This window comes from Triturus cristatus, chromosome 1_1 (genome assembly GCF_964204655.1).
Source record: "Triturus cristatus chromosome 1_1, aTriCri1.1, whole genome shotgun sequence".
Taxonomy (NCBI): Eukaryota; Metazoa; Chordata; class Amphibia; order Caudata; family Salamandridae; genus Triturus; species Triturus cristatus.
Window position 1 is genome coordinate 817984339 of NC_140579.1, and position 21779 is coordinate 818006117.

The following is a 21779-nucleotide window of genomic DNA, read 5'->3' on the forward strand; positions in this document are numbered from 1 at the left end:
CTGCTCCCACACCCATCCTGCTTTACCCAGCGTCTACAACAGACCGGACTCAGACACACCGGGTAGCAGATAGCCCATAGCGATAAGCCACCCGGGCGCCGGTGCCGGGGATGCCCCCCAAGCAGTGCCACCCCCCCCAACAGGCTGCCCAACAGGCTCCCGCCCCAACGGGTCATGGCACGGCCGCCCCGTTGCCACCATTCTGCGAACTCATGGACCCATCCACCGCTGCAGCACGATGGTGCTCCTGAATTGGTCGGCTAGACCACTACTTCGTCGGGGTGTGGTAGACAGACGGAGAGTGAAGAGATCACTCCTGATGTGCTATGGGCTAGCAGAGTTATACGACCTCTTCGAGACTTTGCCGTATAGAGGGGATGACGACGACTACGCTGGGGCTGTCGCAGCCCTTAACCGCCATTTCGATCCTCAGATCAACCCAGACTTCGAATGGTTCAAGCTCAGGCAGGCGCGTCAGGGAGAGGCCGAGACCATAGACCTGTTCTATGCTCGTTTGCGAAAGCTTTCAACCACGTGTACCCTACCTGACCCGAGAGCGGAGATTCATGCACAGCTCATTCAAGGTTGCCGGTCAGTCCAGTTACGACGCCTCATATTGCGACAGCCTGGCATCACCCTGGACCTAATTTTAGTGTTCGCCAGGGCCCACGAACTGTCCAACGCGCGGGCGGACAAAATGGAAGCGGCCCTCAACCGGCCAGCTGTGACTCAGCGGACACCCACAATCAAGGAGGAAAGGGTAGATGTGATTCAAAGACGACCGTCCCAGTCACGAGGGGCCACGAGACCTCCGCAGAAGAACACATGCGGTAACTGTGGCCTAGAACATCTCCCCGGAGGGAAATGCTTCGCCAGAGGGAAAACGTGCTCACAATGTGGGAGACTCAACCACTTCGCTAAGGTCTGCAGGAGTAGCAGAGGACGAAGCAACGCTGCAGGCTCGCGGGGAGTCACGTCAAAGGTACACCAGCTAACGTTGGAGGACCCAAAAGACCAAGTTGATGACGCCCAGCCAGGGTTCGACTTCGGGACGGAAGAAGATGACGTATTCTTCGTGTCATTTGTTGGCAGAGAAGGGACAAGGCGCCGACCACCACCCATGTGCGACATCACGGTGGCTGGGTCCCCTGTGAGCACCCTAATAGATACTGGAGCGTTAGTCAACGTGATGGACAGTGACCAATACGAGAAATTGTCGATTCGCCCGCCACTTCTACCATCCAAAGCACAGATATACACGTACAACAGCGATGAGCCACTTCCTCTACGAGGAGTCATGGAGGTCAAGGTCACCAGTGACGGCTGGAGTTTGGACACAAAATTCCACGTCACATAAGGGAGCCGAGGCACGCTACTCAGCTGCCACACGGCGGAAGACCTGGAGGTCGTGTTTGATGTGTTTTTCACAAATCAGGTGCACGACTTGCATGCCCGAGAGATGCTTAAAGACTTCCCCATGCTGTTCAAAGGCCTAGGCTGTCTGAAAGTGAAGACTTTCAAGTTGCACGTGGATCCGATGGTCCGGTCCATGGCGCTAAGACATCGGAGGGTGCCGTTCCACCTGCGACCTCAGGTGGAGGAAGAGTTAAACAAGCTGGAAGACCTGGGGGATAATGGAGAGTGTCAGGCCCCACCCCATGGGTGTCCCCCCTCGTCGTGGCCCCGAAACCCAAGCAGCCGGGGGCCATTCGGTTATGCGTTGACATGCGCCTACCGAATAAAGCCGTGAAAAGGGAGCGTCATCTCACGCCTACGATGGACGACATAGTTGCTGATCTCAACGGCGCAAGATGGTTCACCAAACTGGACCTCTGCGCGGGCTATCACCAGCTGGAACTCCACCCCGACAACCGGAACATTACAACGTTTACCACTCACGTTGGATTACGTCGCTACAGAAGACTGAGTTTTGGCATCTCGTCGGCCGCGGAGATGTTCCAAAATGCCATACGGGAGACACTCTCAGGTCTGCAGGTCGTGATAAACTTAAGCGACGACATCCTTGTGTTTTCCAAGACGCTCGAGGAGCACCACAAGCACCTCCGAGCTTCCCTGCAGCGACTCGCAGACAACGGACTCACCTTGCACCAATCAAAATGCTTGTTTTATCAGGAGTCAGTGGACTTATTTGGGTATATCTTCTCCAGAGAAGGGCTGCGAGTAGACCCGAAGAAAGCAGAGGCCATTCGATCCGCCCCGAGGCCCCCGTCAGCCACTGAAGTCAGGAGCTTCCTGGGATTGGCCACATACTGTGGCAGATTCATCCCTAATCTTGCGTCTCTGTCCGAGCCACTCCGTGTCCTCACAAAATCAGGCCAGCCATGGGCCTGGTCCACCAAAGAAGACCTGGCGTTTCTGGCGATCAAGGACGCCCTCATCGATGACCATGTCGTGGCATACTTTCGCCAGCACCGTGGTGGTGGACGCCAGCCCTGTAGGGCTAGGAGCTGTACTGATGCAAGAAACCGAGTCAAAAGAGTGGGTCCCCACTGCATATGCCAGTCGGGCACTGACGGCGATGGAGATGCGGTATGCACAGATAGAGCGGGAAGCTCTAGCCATCAAATGGACGTTGCAACATTTCCATCTGTACCTGTACGTGCACGAATTTCGGGTGGTCACTGATCACAAGCCCCTTGTTCCACTCTTCGCCGGCACCGCTCGGCTCGCCCCACACGGATTGAGAGGTGGGCTGTACAACTCCAAACATACCGCTTTGACGTGATATTCAGACCAGGGGCCAACAACCTGGCTGATTTTTTTATCGTGACACCCTGGCCCACCTCAGCAACTTCACACCCCGGCGGATGAAGAGTATACGGAGGAGTTCGTCCGAATGATTTCCCTGGATGCATGCCCTGCGGCACTCACTCTCGAAGATGTTGGGAAAGCGACAGAATCTGACTAATGCCTCGTCAAAGTCAAGAGCACGCTGGTCGACAGGAATTGGCGGCACTTTTTGGATGGTGTCAGCTCCCTCATGGCGGAGGAACAGGTGTTCCGACAACAAGTGTGGAAGGTACAAAGCGAACTCGGTGAAGGCCCTCGGGGGTAATCCTGAGGGGTGCCTCCCTCGTGATCCAAAGGAGTCTGCAGAAAGAAGTAGTCTGGATGGCGCATCAAGGTCATCAGGGCGTTTCCAAAACCAAAGCCAGACTAAGGAGCAAGGTTTGGTTCCCAGGGATGGACGCCAGGGTGGAGGAAGTCGTACGCAACTGCCACTCCTGCCGCATCACGGGCGGTGAGCCGGCGCCACACCCAGTGATCACCGAAGACCCTTGCTGTGAGCCATGGTCCAAAGTAAGCGTCGACTTCGGGTCGTTCCCGGATGGACGGAACACACTGGTGCTGATTGACTCACACTCCAAATTTCCGGTGTTAGAGGTAGTGCTGTCAACGGCATTCTCCCATGTGAAGACAGCGCTGGAGCGCACGTTCGCCATGCTGGGCCTGCCGGAAGAGATCAGGTCCGACAATGGTCCACCGTTCCAAGGCAGAGACTTCCAGGATTACCTGACCTCCCGGGGCATCCATCAGCCGAAGATCACCCCACAGTGGCCCCAGGCGAACGGAGAGGTGGAACGGTTCATGCGCACGCTGGACCGAGCTCTCAGGATTGGAGTGGAAAAAGGGGACGATGCTAAGCAGTGCCTGTCACAATTTCTCTGCGCATATCGCCAAACCCCACACTGTACCACCCGGTGTGCGCCAGCTCATCTACTGTTTCAACGGGCTGCGAGAGACAGCGTGCCCGCAGATCGATCATGGAATCCGCCCGAGCAGGATCAAGGCGCGGTGCAGACAAGAAGGAAGGCCTTTAACGACAAAGCGAGTCAAGCTCGAAGGGCGCAATCCAGGTGCGTTCAGGTTGGAGACAAAGTTGTAGTAAAAGACCACCACCCAAGCTGGAAGTATCGCACTCCATTTGAACCCGAAGTGTGGGAAGTAGTCAACATACAGGGCACCATGGTATCGGCCATGCGGGGAACCCGTGTAGTCACAAGGAACATCTCATGGTTCAAGCTAGTCCCCAAGGGCGGGCAGGAGGCTGACCAACCCTTGGGAGAGCTGGAAGGTGGTGAAGAAATAAACCCTGCGGAAGATCCGAGAAGTCAGGCGGAGTTAGTACAACCACAACCCAGTAGAGGACCAAGGGCAGTGGAGGACGTGAGGAATCCAGAGGAGGCTGTCCCCGCACCGGAAAGGGAGCCCGAAGGGTCGGAATTAGGAAACAACTCCCGGAGCCAGAAGTATGGTCTCCGGCCGAATCCGACTCCCAGTCAGAGACTAAAAGACTTTGCGTGGTGTGCTCAGAAGGACTGAGTGGTCTCTCCTGTGAAGGGTTGGTGTATCTAAAACAGTGGAGGGATGTAGTGACGGAGCCACCCGGCCCGTCCACACACGCTTCTCACGCACCCACGCATCCCGAGGGCGGGCACGCCTGAGGGTATAAATAAAAGGGGACAAGACCGCTCGGGGTCTTTGGCCCAGTACCAACTACCAGTGTGTGCGTGTCTGTTATTTGCTGACCCCCCAAGCGTGCGGGCTAGCCCCACGTGCAGTAGCCTCATACTGAGTTACGACAGTAACCGGTATATTTATTCAATTCTTTTTACTTCCGGGTGGTAGTCCACTTCCAGGAAGTTCATAGCCATAATGCCCTTACAGGTGAACGCTCGCTCCCATATTGGTGGGTTTGCAGCGCCTTTGAATTCTCTCTGCAGCCGGGTCGTAGTGACTTAGCTGGGGTTGGGGTTACTAACTAACAGCAGCAGGCCTCCTGGCTGCAGTGGATCGCCTGCAGCTGCTGAAACAAAGACCTGTTTTATCTGTGTGCTTGCTAGTTCCAATGCAACTTGCATTTACCTGGGTGGGAAGATGGTATTGTTGCTGTCTTCACAGGAACTTGGAGTTCCTGGAGAGCGGCAAGGTTTACGTAGTCCAGGTTAGGAGGTGCTGTCCTTGCACAAGCCAGAATTATGGTTCCCTTCTCCCCCCTTACATTGCACGATCTCCTTTAGGAGGCGGTCTCCTTCTAAGGCCCAGACCCTCCTATTTCTCTGTGTTAAGATGATCACTTATTTGTACACACAGTGCTTTTCCGCAGTTTCTAAGTTTTGTAAATAACAGATATTCCTATTACCCAGTTTGATGTTACTTTACTGAACTCAGCAGGATGACAGACTGAGTTTGCCTTGTGGAATTCATATTCCAACAGATGGCAGTGGTAAACATTTACTCAGAGCCATCCTGCCATCTAGTGATGTTTTGAGAGTTCCACAGTGTCGGACATGAAGTAAACAGATTTGCATGCCACCCAGTTTTTCATTGGAAAGCAACCGAATTGCTTTTCCACGGCCAGCCACCGACAGACAGAAACTGAAAGCAGAAAAAGACCTCTTGTCTTATTCACTATCCGTTTTGGGCTATCTGTTACCATTATGAAGAATTGAGTTAACCGAACATACACCACTCCCCCACGCTATGCAAAAAACTTCTACATTCTATAATAGGTTGTCTCCTTTCAGTATGTAATGGGGCACCAGGCCCCTAAGTCCATTATTATGAGTCTTGCAATGTCCCATGTATGTACGTTCTGTTATGCTTGGTCTGCCAGCACCAGCAATTTTTATGTTTGCATAATCTTTATGTTCTCTTTTTCAGAACCGATTCTAGAGTGGCGGGATAATGGCTGTGCTCCGTGCGGAGTGTCAAGGAGCACCTTACCCAGCCACGGGGCACCAGAAGGACCTTTCGATTGCCAAGGGTTCCAGCGAGGCAGCAGTAGAGAAACCAAGCACGGTGGGCAAAGCAAAGGAGCAGGAGGTATTTCAAGTGACTTGGCCAAACCTCTACAATGTGATCTGTAATGGGACCGCCAAAGAAGAAACCGAAGGAGCTGCTCGCAGCATCTCTATCATCACTCATCCAGAATGTAAGCATCCATGGGCAGCGATGGGCTGCCCTCGTGGGAGAGGGAAAGTGTGGGATAAAGTTGAGAATGATGAGGGAGCTCACAACTGATCTCATGCTTTTAGTAACCACCTTTAATCGCCCATTGCCTGGTTACAGATGTAGTGGGTCTCAGAAGCAGGGTCTTTCTACATATTTAAAACCCACTGGGTATAGCCAGCCGTTTTGGCATGGGTGGTGTTGGTGTACCTTCGGAGAACTGGCTTCTGTTATCTTTTATAGGTGGTGCATTAGTTGGACAGGGTCAAGTTTAAGAGTAGCTGACTGCCTCCTATGCCAGCTTTAAAGATGCAGAAATAAGATGATTGATTCCAAAAGTGAGCAAATGCAGGTGAGATGACACCGTGGATGTTCAGTGCAAGGAATGCCATTTCGTCTAGGAGCTGCCTAATTCTGGCTTCTTAGCCTTGTCTTGCAGGCCTATAAGAGGCAGCCTTTGGTGATGGTGGTGGCAGCAGTATTCCCCATCCTCCTCCTCCCTTACTACACACACCATAGACCTGTCTCTCTGGTTTTTGGTGGACACATTAAATTAGCAAGTGAGGAACAGGGAAAATGGAACACAAGGTGAGGGCTTTGCAGGTCTGCTCCTCCATTTGAACAATACTCAACAGTACATAGACACTGTTTCACTCAAAGCGAGTGTGTGTGGTTCTGTGACATCTGTTCTTGCATGTTTGCATGCTGGGGAGGAACCATGACTTCATATTCGATGGCAATCACAAGCTTGCGTTTATTGCTTCAAACTGTCTTTTACACAGGTGAAAATAATCAGCAGATCTGCCCCAGCTCCTCACAGCGAGTGCTTTATAGTACCGGCTCCAAACAGTACAGGTAAGAGCTTGGCTTGTTTATCTTGGGGAAGTGGCTCTGTGGTTCTAATCTTATTTTTGATAGTGCCAGTACAAAGGTAATATGTTGAGCAGAGCAGTATCGTAAGGGTGGGGCAAAACTGCTTCTTGCTATTGCACAATACAGTTTATAAGCCGTTAACATAAACTAGGCTTGGGAAGAGCACAGGTTCTGGTCCAGTAGCTGATTGCTCTGTCTTGTTCAAATTGCTGAATAAATATTTCTTGTTCCTACAAATAATGCCAACCAATTGATATCCCGATAGACGTGAGGGGTGTTGTGCTCTGCATTTTGCAGGGCTTCATACAGTGGCCCTACTCCCAGATATCAGGCCAGACCTACCAAATTAAAGTCAGGGCAGTTTAACCTGTAACTCTTTCACCTTTCTTTGATGGTCAGTTCAGAGCACTGACCACTCCAGCTCCTGACCTCAATGATGTGGTCTGCCTCTGTCTCATCTACAGGGCACCATCATCGGAAGAGAGTGTGTATATTGCAGCAGTAGGAAAGAAAGGCCGCTTCTGCTACACGTGACCACTTTCTGCATGCACATCACCAGAGCATTCACTACTTAAAACTGAACGCTAAAGATACACGAGAAGTCAAACCTGTGACGCAAATCAAATAACTCGACGTTGGATGCAAAAGTCTACTTAGCTGCCGGACCCATATATAATCTGGTAGAGGTTGTTTGCCACTGGGGTCTGTCCTACTTTGGCTCTGCAAACTTGGCCAAGAAAAACCCTTTCCACTCATTACTCTCAGCTGTCAAAGACGTCCCCTACAGATAGTGTGGGGACGAGCTCATAACAACACAGACACAACAATGATGTTGTCTAGCCCAGTTCTGGTCTTTGTACAAGAATCGTCCATTATTATTACAGTCATACACATTATGACACAATTCATTAGGGCTCAGATATAACAATGAATGTGCAACTATGATGCCTAAAACATACCACCTACTATGACGCCAATCTCTCTTCTAGGAATCTTAATAGTGTCCGTAGCGCTGCAAATCTAGTCATAGCCTCAGATCAACACAGGTGCAGTTCGCTAGGTCTACGTTCACTCAGAGCAGTTTGTAGATCAGTTCAAGGGTTTGTTCCGAGCTTACAGGGATCACTAGGCAGTAGTTACTGTTCCCACTGCAGAACGCGGTCTGTCTGTCTGCTTGAACCACTCCTACCTGCTCACGTTGTCAGCAGGCGCTGCAAGGCATTCCTTGTTCCAGCTCTCTCTGAACGATTCCTCTGTGGCGAGAGAGCAGCATAGCAGGACTGCTTGGTGGGCAGCTGTCCAGGGAGATGCAGTTTCCAGGGGACATCCTACAAGAGCTTGTGGTGCAGGTATGGCCTCCACACTGGTTTAACATGGGGGTTGTGCGTCTTTTGCAGTTGAGGACTCCAGGCCAGGATTGACTCCCACTTTGGTGGGGACATCAACTCCATCCTTGGTGTACATTAGGGTAAGGCAGCATTAACACCGAACCTTCAGGTGGTGAGCAGTCGAGGATGACTTGATGGCTTAATATTGGCACTTGATCCACTGCTGGGCCTGTGATGGGAGACTGGGAAACCTCACAACAATGGGTCAGCTCCAGGTTAGCTCCCAAGGTCAGTTGTCAACTTCTGGGTGCTCCTCAGCCTGGGAAAGCAGCTGCCTTCTTCTCCTGTGCAAACGACCTTCCTGCAGGGCCATGAACTCACCTTCCCTGTGATCAGGGAGGCAGATTTGTAGGTGCTAGAGCTAGATAGATCTTCTGCATCTCCATGAAGCTGTGCAGTCTTTAGGTGATGTCTCCTTTACTCTTCAAGACTATCTGTCATGCAGACACCAGCTCTGGTCACGCAGCTTCCTTTCAGTACTCTGTAGAGCACTTACTTCCTTGGTTATGGGGAACTTGGAACTGGAACAAAGGGGGTTAGTTAAAATCCCATTTTTATACATATTTACCATACTGGCTGGGAAACACATCCCGTCAAAGGTTGCAAAAGCAGTTTGGGGTGGTTATCTTTCAAACGTAATTTCTAGGCTGCTCTTCATACTCAGCCTCTGGGTAAAGTGACATCTCCCATAGCAGGAAGCAACTGGGGTGGCTCCATGCAGCAGTACTCGAAACACGGGCTCAATGAAGTGTGCAGCTGACTATCATCAGCTTTCATGAAGCAGTAATTGGAGGCCCACAGAAGGGCAAACACTACCTCACATTGAACAATAGAAAACATTCAGGCTCACCACTTACTCCTCTCTACACTCCTCTAAGTGGCAGTGCTCTTGAAAAACGAATCAGTAGTCCTTTGTTAACCAGACCCTCATGGAACTTCAAAAGATTGTCCTGCGTCCATCCTCCTCACTTCAGGGATGGGTCTCCACTCTCCAGCCACAGGAATGTAGGCAGTACAATTCCCTTGTCTGGGGAAGCTCTCCTCACTCTCCATCTTCTTCCAGGCTAAATCTGGGGCATCCAAAATGGATGCCACTGGCCTCAGTACTCTGACTTATACAACACACAGAGTCTTACTGCCACATGTGCCACACAGATTCTGCACATACAAACATACTTGACATTCACAACGTATGTGTGCTTAAGATTCAGAGTTTCACATAACAGGATTGAGGGAAGGGGGATCCAGGCATAAACAAGAGGGGGCAATAGACCACCCTGTTGCTGACAAAGAAAAAAGGTCTGGTCATACTATGAATTCACAAAGTGCAGAACTCTCAACTACTGCTTTATGTAATGTACCCAGAAAATGGACGGAAGGCCATTGGCTACTATGTGGACATGCTTGGTGTACCAATGCAGGTCATAGGACAGGTCTTGGACCTTGCATTGTCAGGCTAGGCCTATAATGTGATTTCGGGGGCCAATATCATTCAGGATACCAATTTCACATGCAGTTGGGCACTTAGGGCTACCTGTCTACCATGCAGTGGATATTCCTATACCATTGCGCAGAGCACATCATCACGTACAGCGAGGGAGACAGAAGAGCACATGCAAAGGAGTAAATAAAACCCTGAAATATGAATGTTTGTTTATTTTATTTGATAGTTATGTTTTAGGGTTTTTGTAGAGTACTCTTTTACCCATATTAGGTCTTCTGCTGCAGTAAAAACGAGTGCATGTCCTCATATCCCGTAAAAATATTTTTTTCCTGCTACAGGAAGGGACTTGTAGAGTCGGTCTGGACCTGGAAGTAGTGACCACTGACATTGGTCAGGTGAAAGGACAGAACTATATATAGGAACTCTTTATAGGAAGATCATAAGTGGAGCGGAGATACAGAGGGGGGGAATACATTCTAATTGGACTCAAAGAAAGCAAGGGACTGTGTAGATTGGGTGCTAGAATCATAACGTTTTTTAAATTGACCTTTTTCATGACTATTTGCTCATGTAGAGACTGAAGTTCAGTGGCAACCCGTTCAAAGGCTTTTAAGCAAAATTGAATTCCATCTGCGGAATTTTGAACCCTGTCCATGGAAGAATCATTTGTTGTTTTATATGCCATTCTAATCCAGAGTGATTGGTATAGATTTTTTTTTATATGAAATCATTACTACCCAATCAAAATTACTACTCATTTTTCAAAGTTTGAAGGATTAAAGACTGTCGATCTTGTTGGGATGTGAATCTTCGGCCTGCAGATCTCACACAGGTCTCAACAGTGTGCACTCAACTTACTGAGCTATCATTCCAGCTTATTGTCTGAAAGGGTCAGTCAAATAGGTCCTATTTCAAAATTTCAACATAGATGAGACCAAGGCTTTGAGAACTTCTGGACGAATGTTAGTGTAATGGGAGAATTCTTCAGGGAACTCTTAAGTTGATAGGAGCAGTTTTTAGATACCATCATGTTCTAGGGTAGGAATAGCAAATCTGCATCAATCATGGTATCCAGAGTCCTCTCGGTGTTAACCAGTTTAACACAACAGTCTGTGGAGGAGAAGCAAGGACTTGGATTTCACTACCTGAGGCTACGACATTTTAAAAGGATTTCAGGTGGAGACTGATTTAATTTGGGGAACTTTAAACCCTGTTTACACGATCATGTGGCCTCAAGAACAAAAGACATTTTGAGAGAGTTACTAGCCAACTTTTTCTGATGGAACATAAATTGGGTATCCTGATATTTGTTGAGCAAAACATGGTCCTAACTAACAGCAAGGCACTTTACATTGCATGTAGGATTCACACAGAGCCAGAAAAGTGATCAAAAAGTTCAATACTGATGTTCACATCTAAGGGGACTCTCGCAAACACCCTTGGCATGAGATCAGATGTTGATAGGGCCGTAACGTGAACAACAAGACACACCATTGAAACAGATGCAAAGTCCTAGCCTTGAAAGGGTTGCACAAACTGAGCCATGAAATGGGTTCACGAACAGAACTATGATATTGGCACAGCTGTGCTATGTAGAGCTAACCATGTCATAAAATACAAAAGGGCGATAAATAGCCATGAATCTGTAACGGAGCAAGAGTAGTGACGACCTGTATGGAGGGAGGTCTAGAAAAAAGCATTGAAATGTATGGAATTGGTAAATGGTGTAAGATGCAATGAAGTGCAAGACATGGGACCCCACCACCACAGAAGAACATATAAAGCATGCTGGAGCATAAAAGAATGAATGCAGAAATGTTTAAGGGGGAAGAGAGATTAAAAACAGGAAAAGACAAACTAAATGGTGGAACAAAGATAATATAAATAGAGGAACAAAGAGAACTCAAATGGGGAAGAGTGACCAGAGTTGTAAAACCTAACTTGAGAAACTGAGATAAGAAAATCCATTAATTGCAAGTTAAATAAAGAATAGAGTAAGCCACCCACAGAGTTTCCTCTGCACTATGTGCCTTGACATTTACCCAGCTTGTGGTTATCCCTAGTAGGAATAGTTCAGAAGTTTGACTTTTTCTTATTTTTATTATTAAATGTGGCCCTGTGTCAGCATCTAAAAACTGCTTATCAACTAAATCTTGGGCCATTCACCGAGTTTACTTGTCTTTAAGCGAGTGGTTCTGCATAGATGGCTGAGCACAGTTATATTCAGAAATTAATTTCATACTTTATTTCCCCTTTAGACAGCCGGATTTAAATAAGTAATACTGTTGCAAGCAGAACTCTACTGCAGAATAGACGGTCGATAATGTATAATTCAAGAGGTAATTTCATTATTTGCAACAGTAAATTAATTCTTCATTAACGAGAAAAAGTGGTAATAAGGGTATTGGTGAACTGTATTTCAGGCGGGCACTATGACTGTCTTGTCATTAATGAGAAATACACTGGGAGCATTACCTAGAAATTATGTTGAACAAGAATTACACTACTTGAAACAGAAAATTGCGTTACATACAGGCTCAAAAACATTTTCATTAATGAAAACTGCATTACTTCAGAATGATCATAAAGAGGATTGCACTGCAGCAGGCCGATGATGAAGATCGTTGCCCACCATGTTGTCTCATCAATGAAGGTTTCACCGTTTGTGGGATTATTCTGAGACTACTTAGTTGAGATTTGTTGAATTTAGCTTTGCCGATGTTATTTTAGTCAGTATACGAGTATGCAGGCGATCTGACAAGATGGGTAATTAATGGAAGGTTAGCAATAGTTGTGGAATTGATTTATTTTTGTTTTTCGGTAGGTGAATATGTCTTTTCAGTGTGTGAACTCCTTAACAGTTAAGCTGGTAAAACTGTCTTTTCTACTGCCTACAGATGTATAGATACCTTAATTTACTGGAGTCCCATAGCATGTAAACGTGTAGGCCACATTCTGTTTATTAATATGAACCACCTTGTATACCACTTAAAGACAGTAACAATCCTCAATCAGTGTTTTCTAAGTCTCTGGTACATTTCCCTTTCTATATATATATATAGCTTGTTGGAAAATTTTGAGCACATCCCTAACAATGTGGCAAATGCAACGGAGGGCAAAATTTCACCTGCTGGCTGGAAATCCAGGAGCCATAACAAAGCCAAGAAGAAGCGGTGCAAAAAAGCATCAAAGGGGCGTTTGCAAGTGGGTGAGCAACCTGCAACCCGACCGGCCAAAACTCCTGAGCAGGAAAGCTGTCCACCGATACCAGTCCAGGTAAGAAGTCATTTTATTGGGTTTTAGGAGCGAAAGGTCGTCTTTTGTTCACAATGTGATTATAAGTGTTCAGTATAATCCAAAGTGTTACTATTGTTTTTCTTCTGTGCTTGCAGGAAGATGAACCCTGGAACAGCACATTTTACAACAGCAGAACCTTATGGCTGACTGGGTCTCTGAAAGAGCCTTCTGGTATCCAGTCAAATGATGCAAAAGATGGAAAAATCCTACAAGCAGATCAGCTGCCCACTGTTTCAGAGAAAAGAATTAAAGAGCATCTCAAGTTGATAAGCCCGAATCAGTACTTTTACCACGTTGGTGTTGTAGGGAAGCTTCAGGATCGTGGAGATGTTCTTCCTCAGTCAGAGACCACACATCCTGATCCCTGTACCTTGCAGTACTCTTCATTCTTAAACCCCAAACCTTCTCCACTCCAATACTTCTTGCACAATCAATCCCAAAGTGATGCATCCTTGAAGTTATTCCTGGATGACCCAACTTATTCCATTGAGGAGTATCACCTCTCTGACCATAAACTAGGGCACAGTGTTCCGAAATATGGTGATTCATCTGTTCACGTTATTCACGACAACCTTTCTGTGGAAGAATGCACAGTGGATGCCTTGAAAGGAAGTGTGAGTCTCGGTGAACTAAACAACCTGAAAGGCTTGGCCAAGACGTGGAGTGAGTGCGAGCATCGTTCGTGTGGGTATCGTCAGGAAGATAGCGTGAATGAAGGCGTCCTCCTTTCAGAGGTAAGAATACCTTCCAATGGTCATTAAACTGGTAGGGTGTTATTGCAGGATGCTACAGAAAGAAGACACCCCTTCATTTGCCTCAAGTGACACCTCATTTTTCAAGTGTAGGCCTATGCAGGAGTCTTTAAAATAACTGCAGAAGCTCATATGTAAAGCTTAAATATGCATATGAATGCCTCCTCGCATGATGCCAAATGAACATAAATATCGCCATAGGCCTCAGTTAATTTCTTGGCGACAAATCGTAAAGAATGTAATTTTCCAGATAACTTCACTGAAAAGTGTTCACTGTACTCATCCATTAATAATTTTTATGGTCTAACACTTTTCAGTTAGTTTGTGAGAATGTTTTGCTATGCGAAATGGTAAACTGTTCATTTTGGAAACATAACGATGCCGTGCTGCATGATTTTTTTTCTGGAAGCAGTTTTATTCCTGTATTTAGACTTCTGACATTGCTTGCACTCCTTTCAAGTGACTTGTGAACAAGATTGTATTTTCACCATCTCAATAATAAAAGGACATTTCTCTGGCATCACCGGTGGCTTGTTCTCCTACGGACACTGTGTGTATAACTGCATACCCGTTGCACTTTTTTTGCACGATTGCTTTTAAGTGGCTAGAAGGCTTGGAGGATATTTAGCTTCAGGAACTTCCTAGATACAAGGAGCAAAAAAGTATGATTGCTGAATTGTTACTAGGGTGAAATATAATAAATAACGATCCGTTTATGGATATTAAAGGAATTATTTTATGCACTTTGTTTTTCTCACATATATCTTCCATATGCTTCTAGATAGTTATGATTCCTCATGCCTGACTGTGATGCTTCTCTCCCAACATGGCTGTAGTTGCATATCATATTTCTTTCCAATGCCTCTGATTGTTCCTCATGCCTCCATCCCCACACCCAGGCTAACTCATGATTTCCCTTAATATTCCCACTTGTGTGACTGTCATGCCTCACATCACTCTAGTATTCTGGTGCCTCCTCTAGATACCCGTGGTTCTCTCTCATTGCTGTCCCCAGTTGCCTCCAGTTATATTTTGCTTCCACCACATACAGCTGCTTGGCTTTTTGTTTCATTTGACCTCTGAAGGGCAGACATGTCGCCACACATACCTCTGATTGCTTTGTTCCCTCTGCAACTTCTCTAAAAATCTCTTGTTAATTTGCATCTCATGTGTGGCACGATTTAGGTGATTCTTCTCTCACACTTCCCATTCATACGTCTGGTTGGCACTCATGCACATGCCTCTTATTTGTTGTCAGACTTCCCTCTCGCCTGCCTTTGTTTTCTCATAATTTCGAAAAGCTTCTATTGACCTCGGTTGTGACATTTTTTTTCTCTCCATCCTGTTCTCCCCCCCCCCCCCCCCCCCCCTCACCCGCCTTCGTGTTGCCTTATCTATTCATAGAAGCTACAGCCCGTAGATTACGAGTACCGAGAAGAAGCCCAGTGGTCCAAGTTTCCAGAGATCTTAGGATCTGGTTCCTTTGGTGATGTGTACAAAGTGAAGGACACAACCACAGGATTCCAGTGTTCTGCAAAAAAGGTATGGCTGCACTGTCACCATGGCAGAGGGCGTAGGTCTGTGCTACAAAATATAATATAATCTTACTGCTGTATCCTTTCCTGACGTTACTGCCAAGCACAGGCATGTCATGAAAAGAAAAGCTGTGCCCTTGTTGGCACGCAGCCTAGAACTAATATAGGGCATTCATAAAAGATGGACTAGAGGGTACACTTAATTGTGTATTGCGAGGTTATTTAAAGAAATTTCATCCTGTTTTTTAATTTCCCATGCTGTCCGTTTGCTCAGCTGCTGGCCTATAATTCATGAAAGACAGCACAGAGAGTCACTTTAAACAAGGTACCATTTTCTGTATTTATCCACTTTTAAAAATAAATGCAGACAGAAAACACATTGCTTTCTGTCTGTATTTATCTGTAAAAATCCATAAAAACGGAAAACAGGGAGCCTTAATTATGATAACCATTGTACAGTCCACAACATAAAAACAAGCATTGGCATAGCCAATAGGTCTCGCCTTTGGGACCTTATAAGTGTTTAGCCATGCAACAGTTGCATAACTAAATACTTACAAGGTCCCAAAAGCGAGACCAATTGGCTATGCCAAGTGGCCGTGAAAGTGATCGCGATCAAACATCAAAGCGGTAAAGCGTGGCGCGCGCGCCCGCGCACATGCACTGTAGCTCTAGGCTGGCCTGGTAGCACTTTTTGGAGCCCTCTCAATAAGTCTCGCCAGACCAGCGCATGCGCTGGGTCAGGCAAGACCTAAAAAACACGAGCAAAAGATGAGCACAAACTCGAGGATGCAGAATGAAGACTTAACATCTCTCCGAATAAGACCACCATGATATAAAATTAATGGTGTCCTCTTTTAACAACAGTAAACTCGAGTGGATCTCTTTCATTTTTTAGCAGTAGAGTCCACTTGTCTGAATACATTACTAAAGCAGTACTCCTAAGACATGTTGGGTCTAGTGTACACCATGAGAATAAGATAGAAGCCTTCAGGACTATCCAGATTGAGCTTTTTACAAAAGTTGCCTGGTTTACAAATTGTCTCCTACTTAACATTGTAACATATGAGACACAGAAAGGGCAGCGAGGCTAATACGTTGCACACCGCAACCTCTATGTAGGTGTTGCCCTTGGATTTTACATTCTTCAAACTGCTGCCGTTCAGTGACAGAAGGCTGTCATATAACTAACAAGCATTTGCAATGCATTAGGTCTCGCATTTGCAAAAGTTACAGCTATTGCATTGTAAATGACAAACCTTTTATTTATGTGTTGGTTTTGAAAACAGATAAATAAATGGCATTGTCATTTACAATGCCAATAGCTTAATCTCTCGCAAATGCGAGACCTATTGCATTTGCAATGCAATAGGTCTCGTATTTACGCGAGTTTGAGCTATTGACATTGCAAATAACAATGCGTTTTATTTATGTTTAAAAAACCAAAACATAAATAAAAGGCATTGTCATTTACAATGCCAATAGCTCAAACTCGAGTAAATGTGATACCTGTTGCGTTGCAAATGCTTGTTACAGCAGAGTATAAACAGCAACAAATTGTCGAACCCCAGCCATTTTGGAAGCTACCAACACAATGGTGTCTGATTTCTGGCGAGTTATAAAACAATTACAGCCACATTGCTATGGCCCTTTGATATCCCAACCTGCCCAGGAGGCTTCAAAGGTTCCTACAGTACAGTTTCTGGAGACTTAGCCTAAACACGGACAAGATTCAGGCACATAAACACACTTATATGGCACAACGGAAAGGAAAGGCGTCCCCTGCAGTGGCCTGGTAAGCAATGCCTTGGGCCCTGGCGCTTTTTTATTTACAAATTAAGCACTGAATTACCAATACGTTGTGGGTGAAGTGGGATCTGAGAGGAATAAAAACAGTAACTCTAGTGCCTTTTTTAATACAACACTTTGGAGCACTTTTTTGCATATTAAATATCTGGTGTTAGTTCAGCTTAGTAGCTGTAATGGCGCCCAATGTACTGACCCCCGTAAGCATAGAAGGCTGAACTGATTTTGAGGCAATGTGAACCCGTAACTCTTGTACATGTTAAATAAATATCGACCTTGCCCAATAGAAACCATGGGCGGGATTAGAAGTCCTTCTCCAAAAATACTTTTACCCCAATATGTCTGGGATTTGTAGCCTATTCTGTTTGCCGGTGTGACTCAGTACAGAAGCTAGTAACACGTCCAGTTCTGATGCATCCTGGTACATGTAGCACTACATTAGTAATGTGTTCATCCCCAGTATACCAGGCTACACAAGCTAGTGATAGGAACTTTAATTCTGCCGTTTCCCAAAATCTCACTATGCAATGGCAGGTGTGATTTGGAAGTTGTAAACCAGTCTCTTCGCTAGCATGCCTCAGTGCAGAAGCCAGTAACTCATCCAGTACAGTTCTGGCATATTCAGGTACATGTAGTGCTACATTAGTAAAGACATAATCAGGGATACAAAGAGAAAAAGAAAATACTCGAGACTGGGTGATAAACACTGCCAATCTAGTTTGCACATCTTTGGAGAAGACTACGAATAACCATTGAGTGAATATATGTCGCGTCTTTGCCCTTGCCCTTAGCTGAACTCCTGTGTGTGTGACTCCTATAATCCTGGCTGGTAAACAGGCACGAATGATGCGGCATGGGGGTTTAATTATGCCCATTGTTTACAGTCAGCCATAGTGAATAGGGCCTGAAAGATATCTTTTAGCCTTGTCTGTTAGGTCCCCATTGTCAGAGGCCTAAGAGGTGCATTGTGGGACTTGGCACCCATGGTCCATTGTTTTCCGGGGCAGAGTCCTGCTGGTCACTTACCTGCATGCCCCTCTAGATCGCCCTCAGTACTCACAGCGGCACAGAAAGGTGCTGGCGCCGTGTTTACTTCAAGAAGCTGCTTCTACGACACTTCAGTTCTGCCACTTCCGGTTTGGGATTGCTACGCTAATCCTGGGAGTACAGTCAGCAGAACAGACTCGAATAAAGCGAAAACAACCCCATATCCAACATGACGCTTGCCTCGAGTCTTCAGCTCTAAGGCCACCCTTGCCATTCTAAAATATTAGCCCCGTATTTTAGAACAGTCTCCTTCACTGAAGAGACTCTGCCGCTGCTTTACGGTCGCATGGCTTGCTTAGAAATTCACCCTGCGGAAAACGTCTCACTTTTAGGAGCCGAGTACCACACTCATAATGTGATTCATAAGAACTAAACAATAGGGACACTTTTAGCCGTCATTAATCGGCTCGCCACTTCGTCGTCTTCTCCCAGGGTACGGGTTGCTTTCTCAGGGTCAGGTCGTTTCGGCACATGCAAAGAAGGGAGGACAATGTCAGTGCCTCATATACTGTAAGCGGTGGGAGGGAAGGGAGTGAGGAAACACCCATCAAGTGCCGCCACAACCCTCCCAAAGTGGCGCTTAACCCACACCGAGGGTGTTACCTGGAGAGATGAAGCTCTTCACCAGTGGGCAGCTCCTCTGGGCTCAGGGGCACTTAGCTCACATTGGCGCTGCACGGGTGAGGAGCACGGCAGCCCCTCCTGTCCAGAGCTCGGCTCTTCCTTCAGCTGCAGGCAGCAGCGGTTCGTGGGTGCGAGGTCTTGTTGCCTGGTGACGCCACGCACTTCCTGGGCTTCAGCGTGATTCCTCTTCCTGACTAGCCCCTTGTTGCTGGGCAACGCCCCTGCACTTGCACCAATCCCAGCGTGGCCGATTGCTGACATCAGCGGTGCAGCACACGGAGGTCTCGAGTCTCCCGGCCTGGCGGTGGTGATTCCTGCAGTGATTGGAGAGAGTGAACATCGACACGCCCTTGGGACAGCGAGTCGACAGCGTGTCTTGCTCATGCTGCCTGCACGCGCCAGTAGGCTCTCTGATTGGTTGACAAGGTCCACCAATCTCAAAGCATATTTGGTAGTTGCCAACCAATCAGAGAGCCGACTGGTCCGTGCAGACAGCGTGAGCAAGACACTCCGTAGAGATCAAAGACTCGGACTGTGTTTGCACAAAGAAAAAAAAATACTCCATCTGTTTTCATTCAGCCGCTTGTATTTGCATCTGGGCTGAGTGAAAACAGATGTGCTTGTCACGATGGGCGGGCTGCAAAAACTGCAAGGGCGGTAACGAAAATGACGCACAGCAAATCGAAAGCACGAAAAAAACATTAATCACAACACGAGCCAATTGGAAACGGTCGAGACACAGGGGCATGGTTTAAAGTTCCCCTTCTTAGAGTGTTTACTATAGCCTTCGCAGGGCGAGGAGCGCATGCGCGCTCCAACGCCAGGCGAGACCTAAAAAGGTAATGCTACATTTATATATTTATGTATTTATTTTAATTTGTCGGACAAAGTACAGCGTTCATACGTTGTTAATGTTGGGATCCTGCAAGGAGCCTTTGGCTCTTTGAGTTGACAGACATAAGTTCTCAAGTAAAGGGCATTGAAGACTGAATTATTGTTGAAGTATGGTATGATATGAAAGCTTATTTGAGGAGACTCATCTTTGGGGCAGTCTTGAAGGCTAATACTCTGGGTTCATTGTTTTAAGTGAGAGGTTCAGGCTTTCTAGAGTTGTGGAGCTATTATTCTGATCACTCAGCCATGGTGCTTCTTTTACGTGGATCGTATGTGAGAGATTTGCTTTCCTTTTTCTAGCCTTAGACTCCAGCTAGGGATTTAATGTGCATCAGACTCCTGAAAGTATACTGGGCCCTACACCTGTACGCTTGAAGACTGTGCACAGCATCTTGACTTTTCCAAAGCTTGTCAGTTTATTTCTTGCCCCCCCCATGTGTAGTAAGTTGCGGTAATCCAAAAGGTTAGTGATTTTGATTCAGTGGCTCATATCTGGTGACGGATGGCATCTCTACATCATTAGTTAGTTGATTGTTGGTAAATATTTTGACTGCTTTGGTCTGGTGAGGTAAAAAGAGTGCCTTACTGTGTCTAGAAGTTTCCAATTAATCAGAGTATGAGAATTTCAAGGACCTCTCAGCATGGTTTCCAAATTACAACACTTTCTTTCTTTGTGACATTGAGGCACAGGCATCCTATTATTTTGAGCTGCTGTTCAAAATTGATACGCTGCCGGGTAGCTTTACATTGAATTCTCATAGTGGTTTCTGAGTTCTCTCTCCAGTGATACACTAGCTTGTGAACCAGCATTTTCATATGAGCTAGAACTGTCCCAACTATTTGATGCCTACCTTGTTGGCTGATTTTAGTTTTCTTTCTCAAAAACGGGCTCTACTATTGTTTTCGTGGAGAGGTTTTTAGGAGGCTCCCAGATTGTATTTTAAGTGGTTTTGAGTGCTGCCTAACTTTAATGACTTAGTGTTTCGGAAGAAGTCTGCTAAGGTTTTTCTTTGAACATGTTTGCGCGGTCAGGGACCTAAGCGAATACTAGGTTTCACATCTGATCAACATTTTGCATGGTTGTGGATATTAGTTGAGTGAACCCTAGGGTTCCATGTTCTTAATTACTTCTTTCTATTTATTATGTGGGATGTGCACCGAAAGAATAACATTGCCCAACATTTATGTCTTTTGTAATTTAGCTTGGTGTGTATGCAACTGTTATGGTGAAAGGAGAGTTTGAAATTGACAACTAGAATGCTACTTGCTCAAAAGAGTGGCATTTAGACCGCATTACTGTTGTGGTCTTCAGTTTCATATGCTGGATAGTTTTTCATGTCTACACTCTCTTTGTTGGGCCATTTATCTCCTGCAGCAGATCAATTAAGTCTGGCACACAGAATGATGGTGATATTATATGAGGGGTGTTGGAAATGGCCCTTTTTGCAGGGTCATCCCTAAACTTTTTTCCTTCCTCTTGTATTTTTTCTGACCTGTTTGTGTTGATTTTATGACTCTGGGCACTTTACCACTGCTTATCAGTGCTAAAGTGCATATGCTCTCCCTGTGTAAATATGACATATGAATTGGTATATCCATGATTGGCTTATTTGGTTTACCTGTTAGTCCCTAGTAATGTGGCCTGTGTGTGCCCAGGGCTGATAAACCAAATGCTGCTGGTGGGCCTGCAGCGCTGAGTTGCGCCACTCACAGAAGCAGCTTGTAAAGTGTGTCTCAGACATGCCACTGCAGTATCTGTGTGCAGTCTAGAACTGCCATCTTGGCTGTGAAGTGCACCCACTTCCCAGCCCCTGAACCTTCCCTTGGCATCATGTAAGCCACCCCTATCATAGGGTGCGTTGTATGTGTAAGGTAGGACATGCTCTGATGTGTGTAGCATGTCCCGGTAGTGAATTACACCCAATTTCGTTTTTCACTACTGTAAGGCTACCTGTTCTCCATAGGCCAGAATGGGAGGTTTGGCTATTACATTCTACAGTCCTACCTGACCCATAGAACATGGTAGAAAAACGAATTTAGTATGCCTGACCTCAGAAAATTAAAATACATCTTTTAGTGAAGTTTGTTTTTATATTCTGTGTTTGAAAATACCACTTTTAGAAAGTAGGTATTTTCTTGCCTAAGC

At 46.4% G+C, this 21779-nt stretch overlaps 1 protein-coding gene across 1 annotated transcript in view; it reads left to right on the forward strand.

Annotated features, from left to right (window-relative positions):
* MAP3K14 (mitogen-activated protein kinase kinase kinase 14) overlaps window positions 1-21779 on the forward strand; it is an 820749-nt gene that overhangs the window by 728124 nt on the left and 70846 nt on the right. Inside the window, exons 3-7 of the mRNA XM_085650287.1 lie at window positions 5686-5956; window positions 6756-6828; window positions 12741-12954; window positions 13071-13709; window positions 15132-15269. Coding sequence (XP_085506413.1) covers window positions 5710-5956; window positions 6756-6828; window positions 12741-12954; window positions 13071-13709; window positions 15132-15269 — 1311 coding nt within the window. The 5' untranslated portion in view covers window positions 5686-5709. The remainder of the gene's footprint in view (window positions 1-5685; window positions 5957-6755; window positions 6829-12740; window positions 12955-13070; window positions 13710-15131; window positions 15270-21779) is intronic.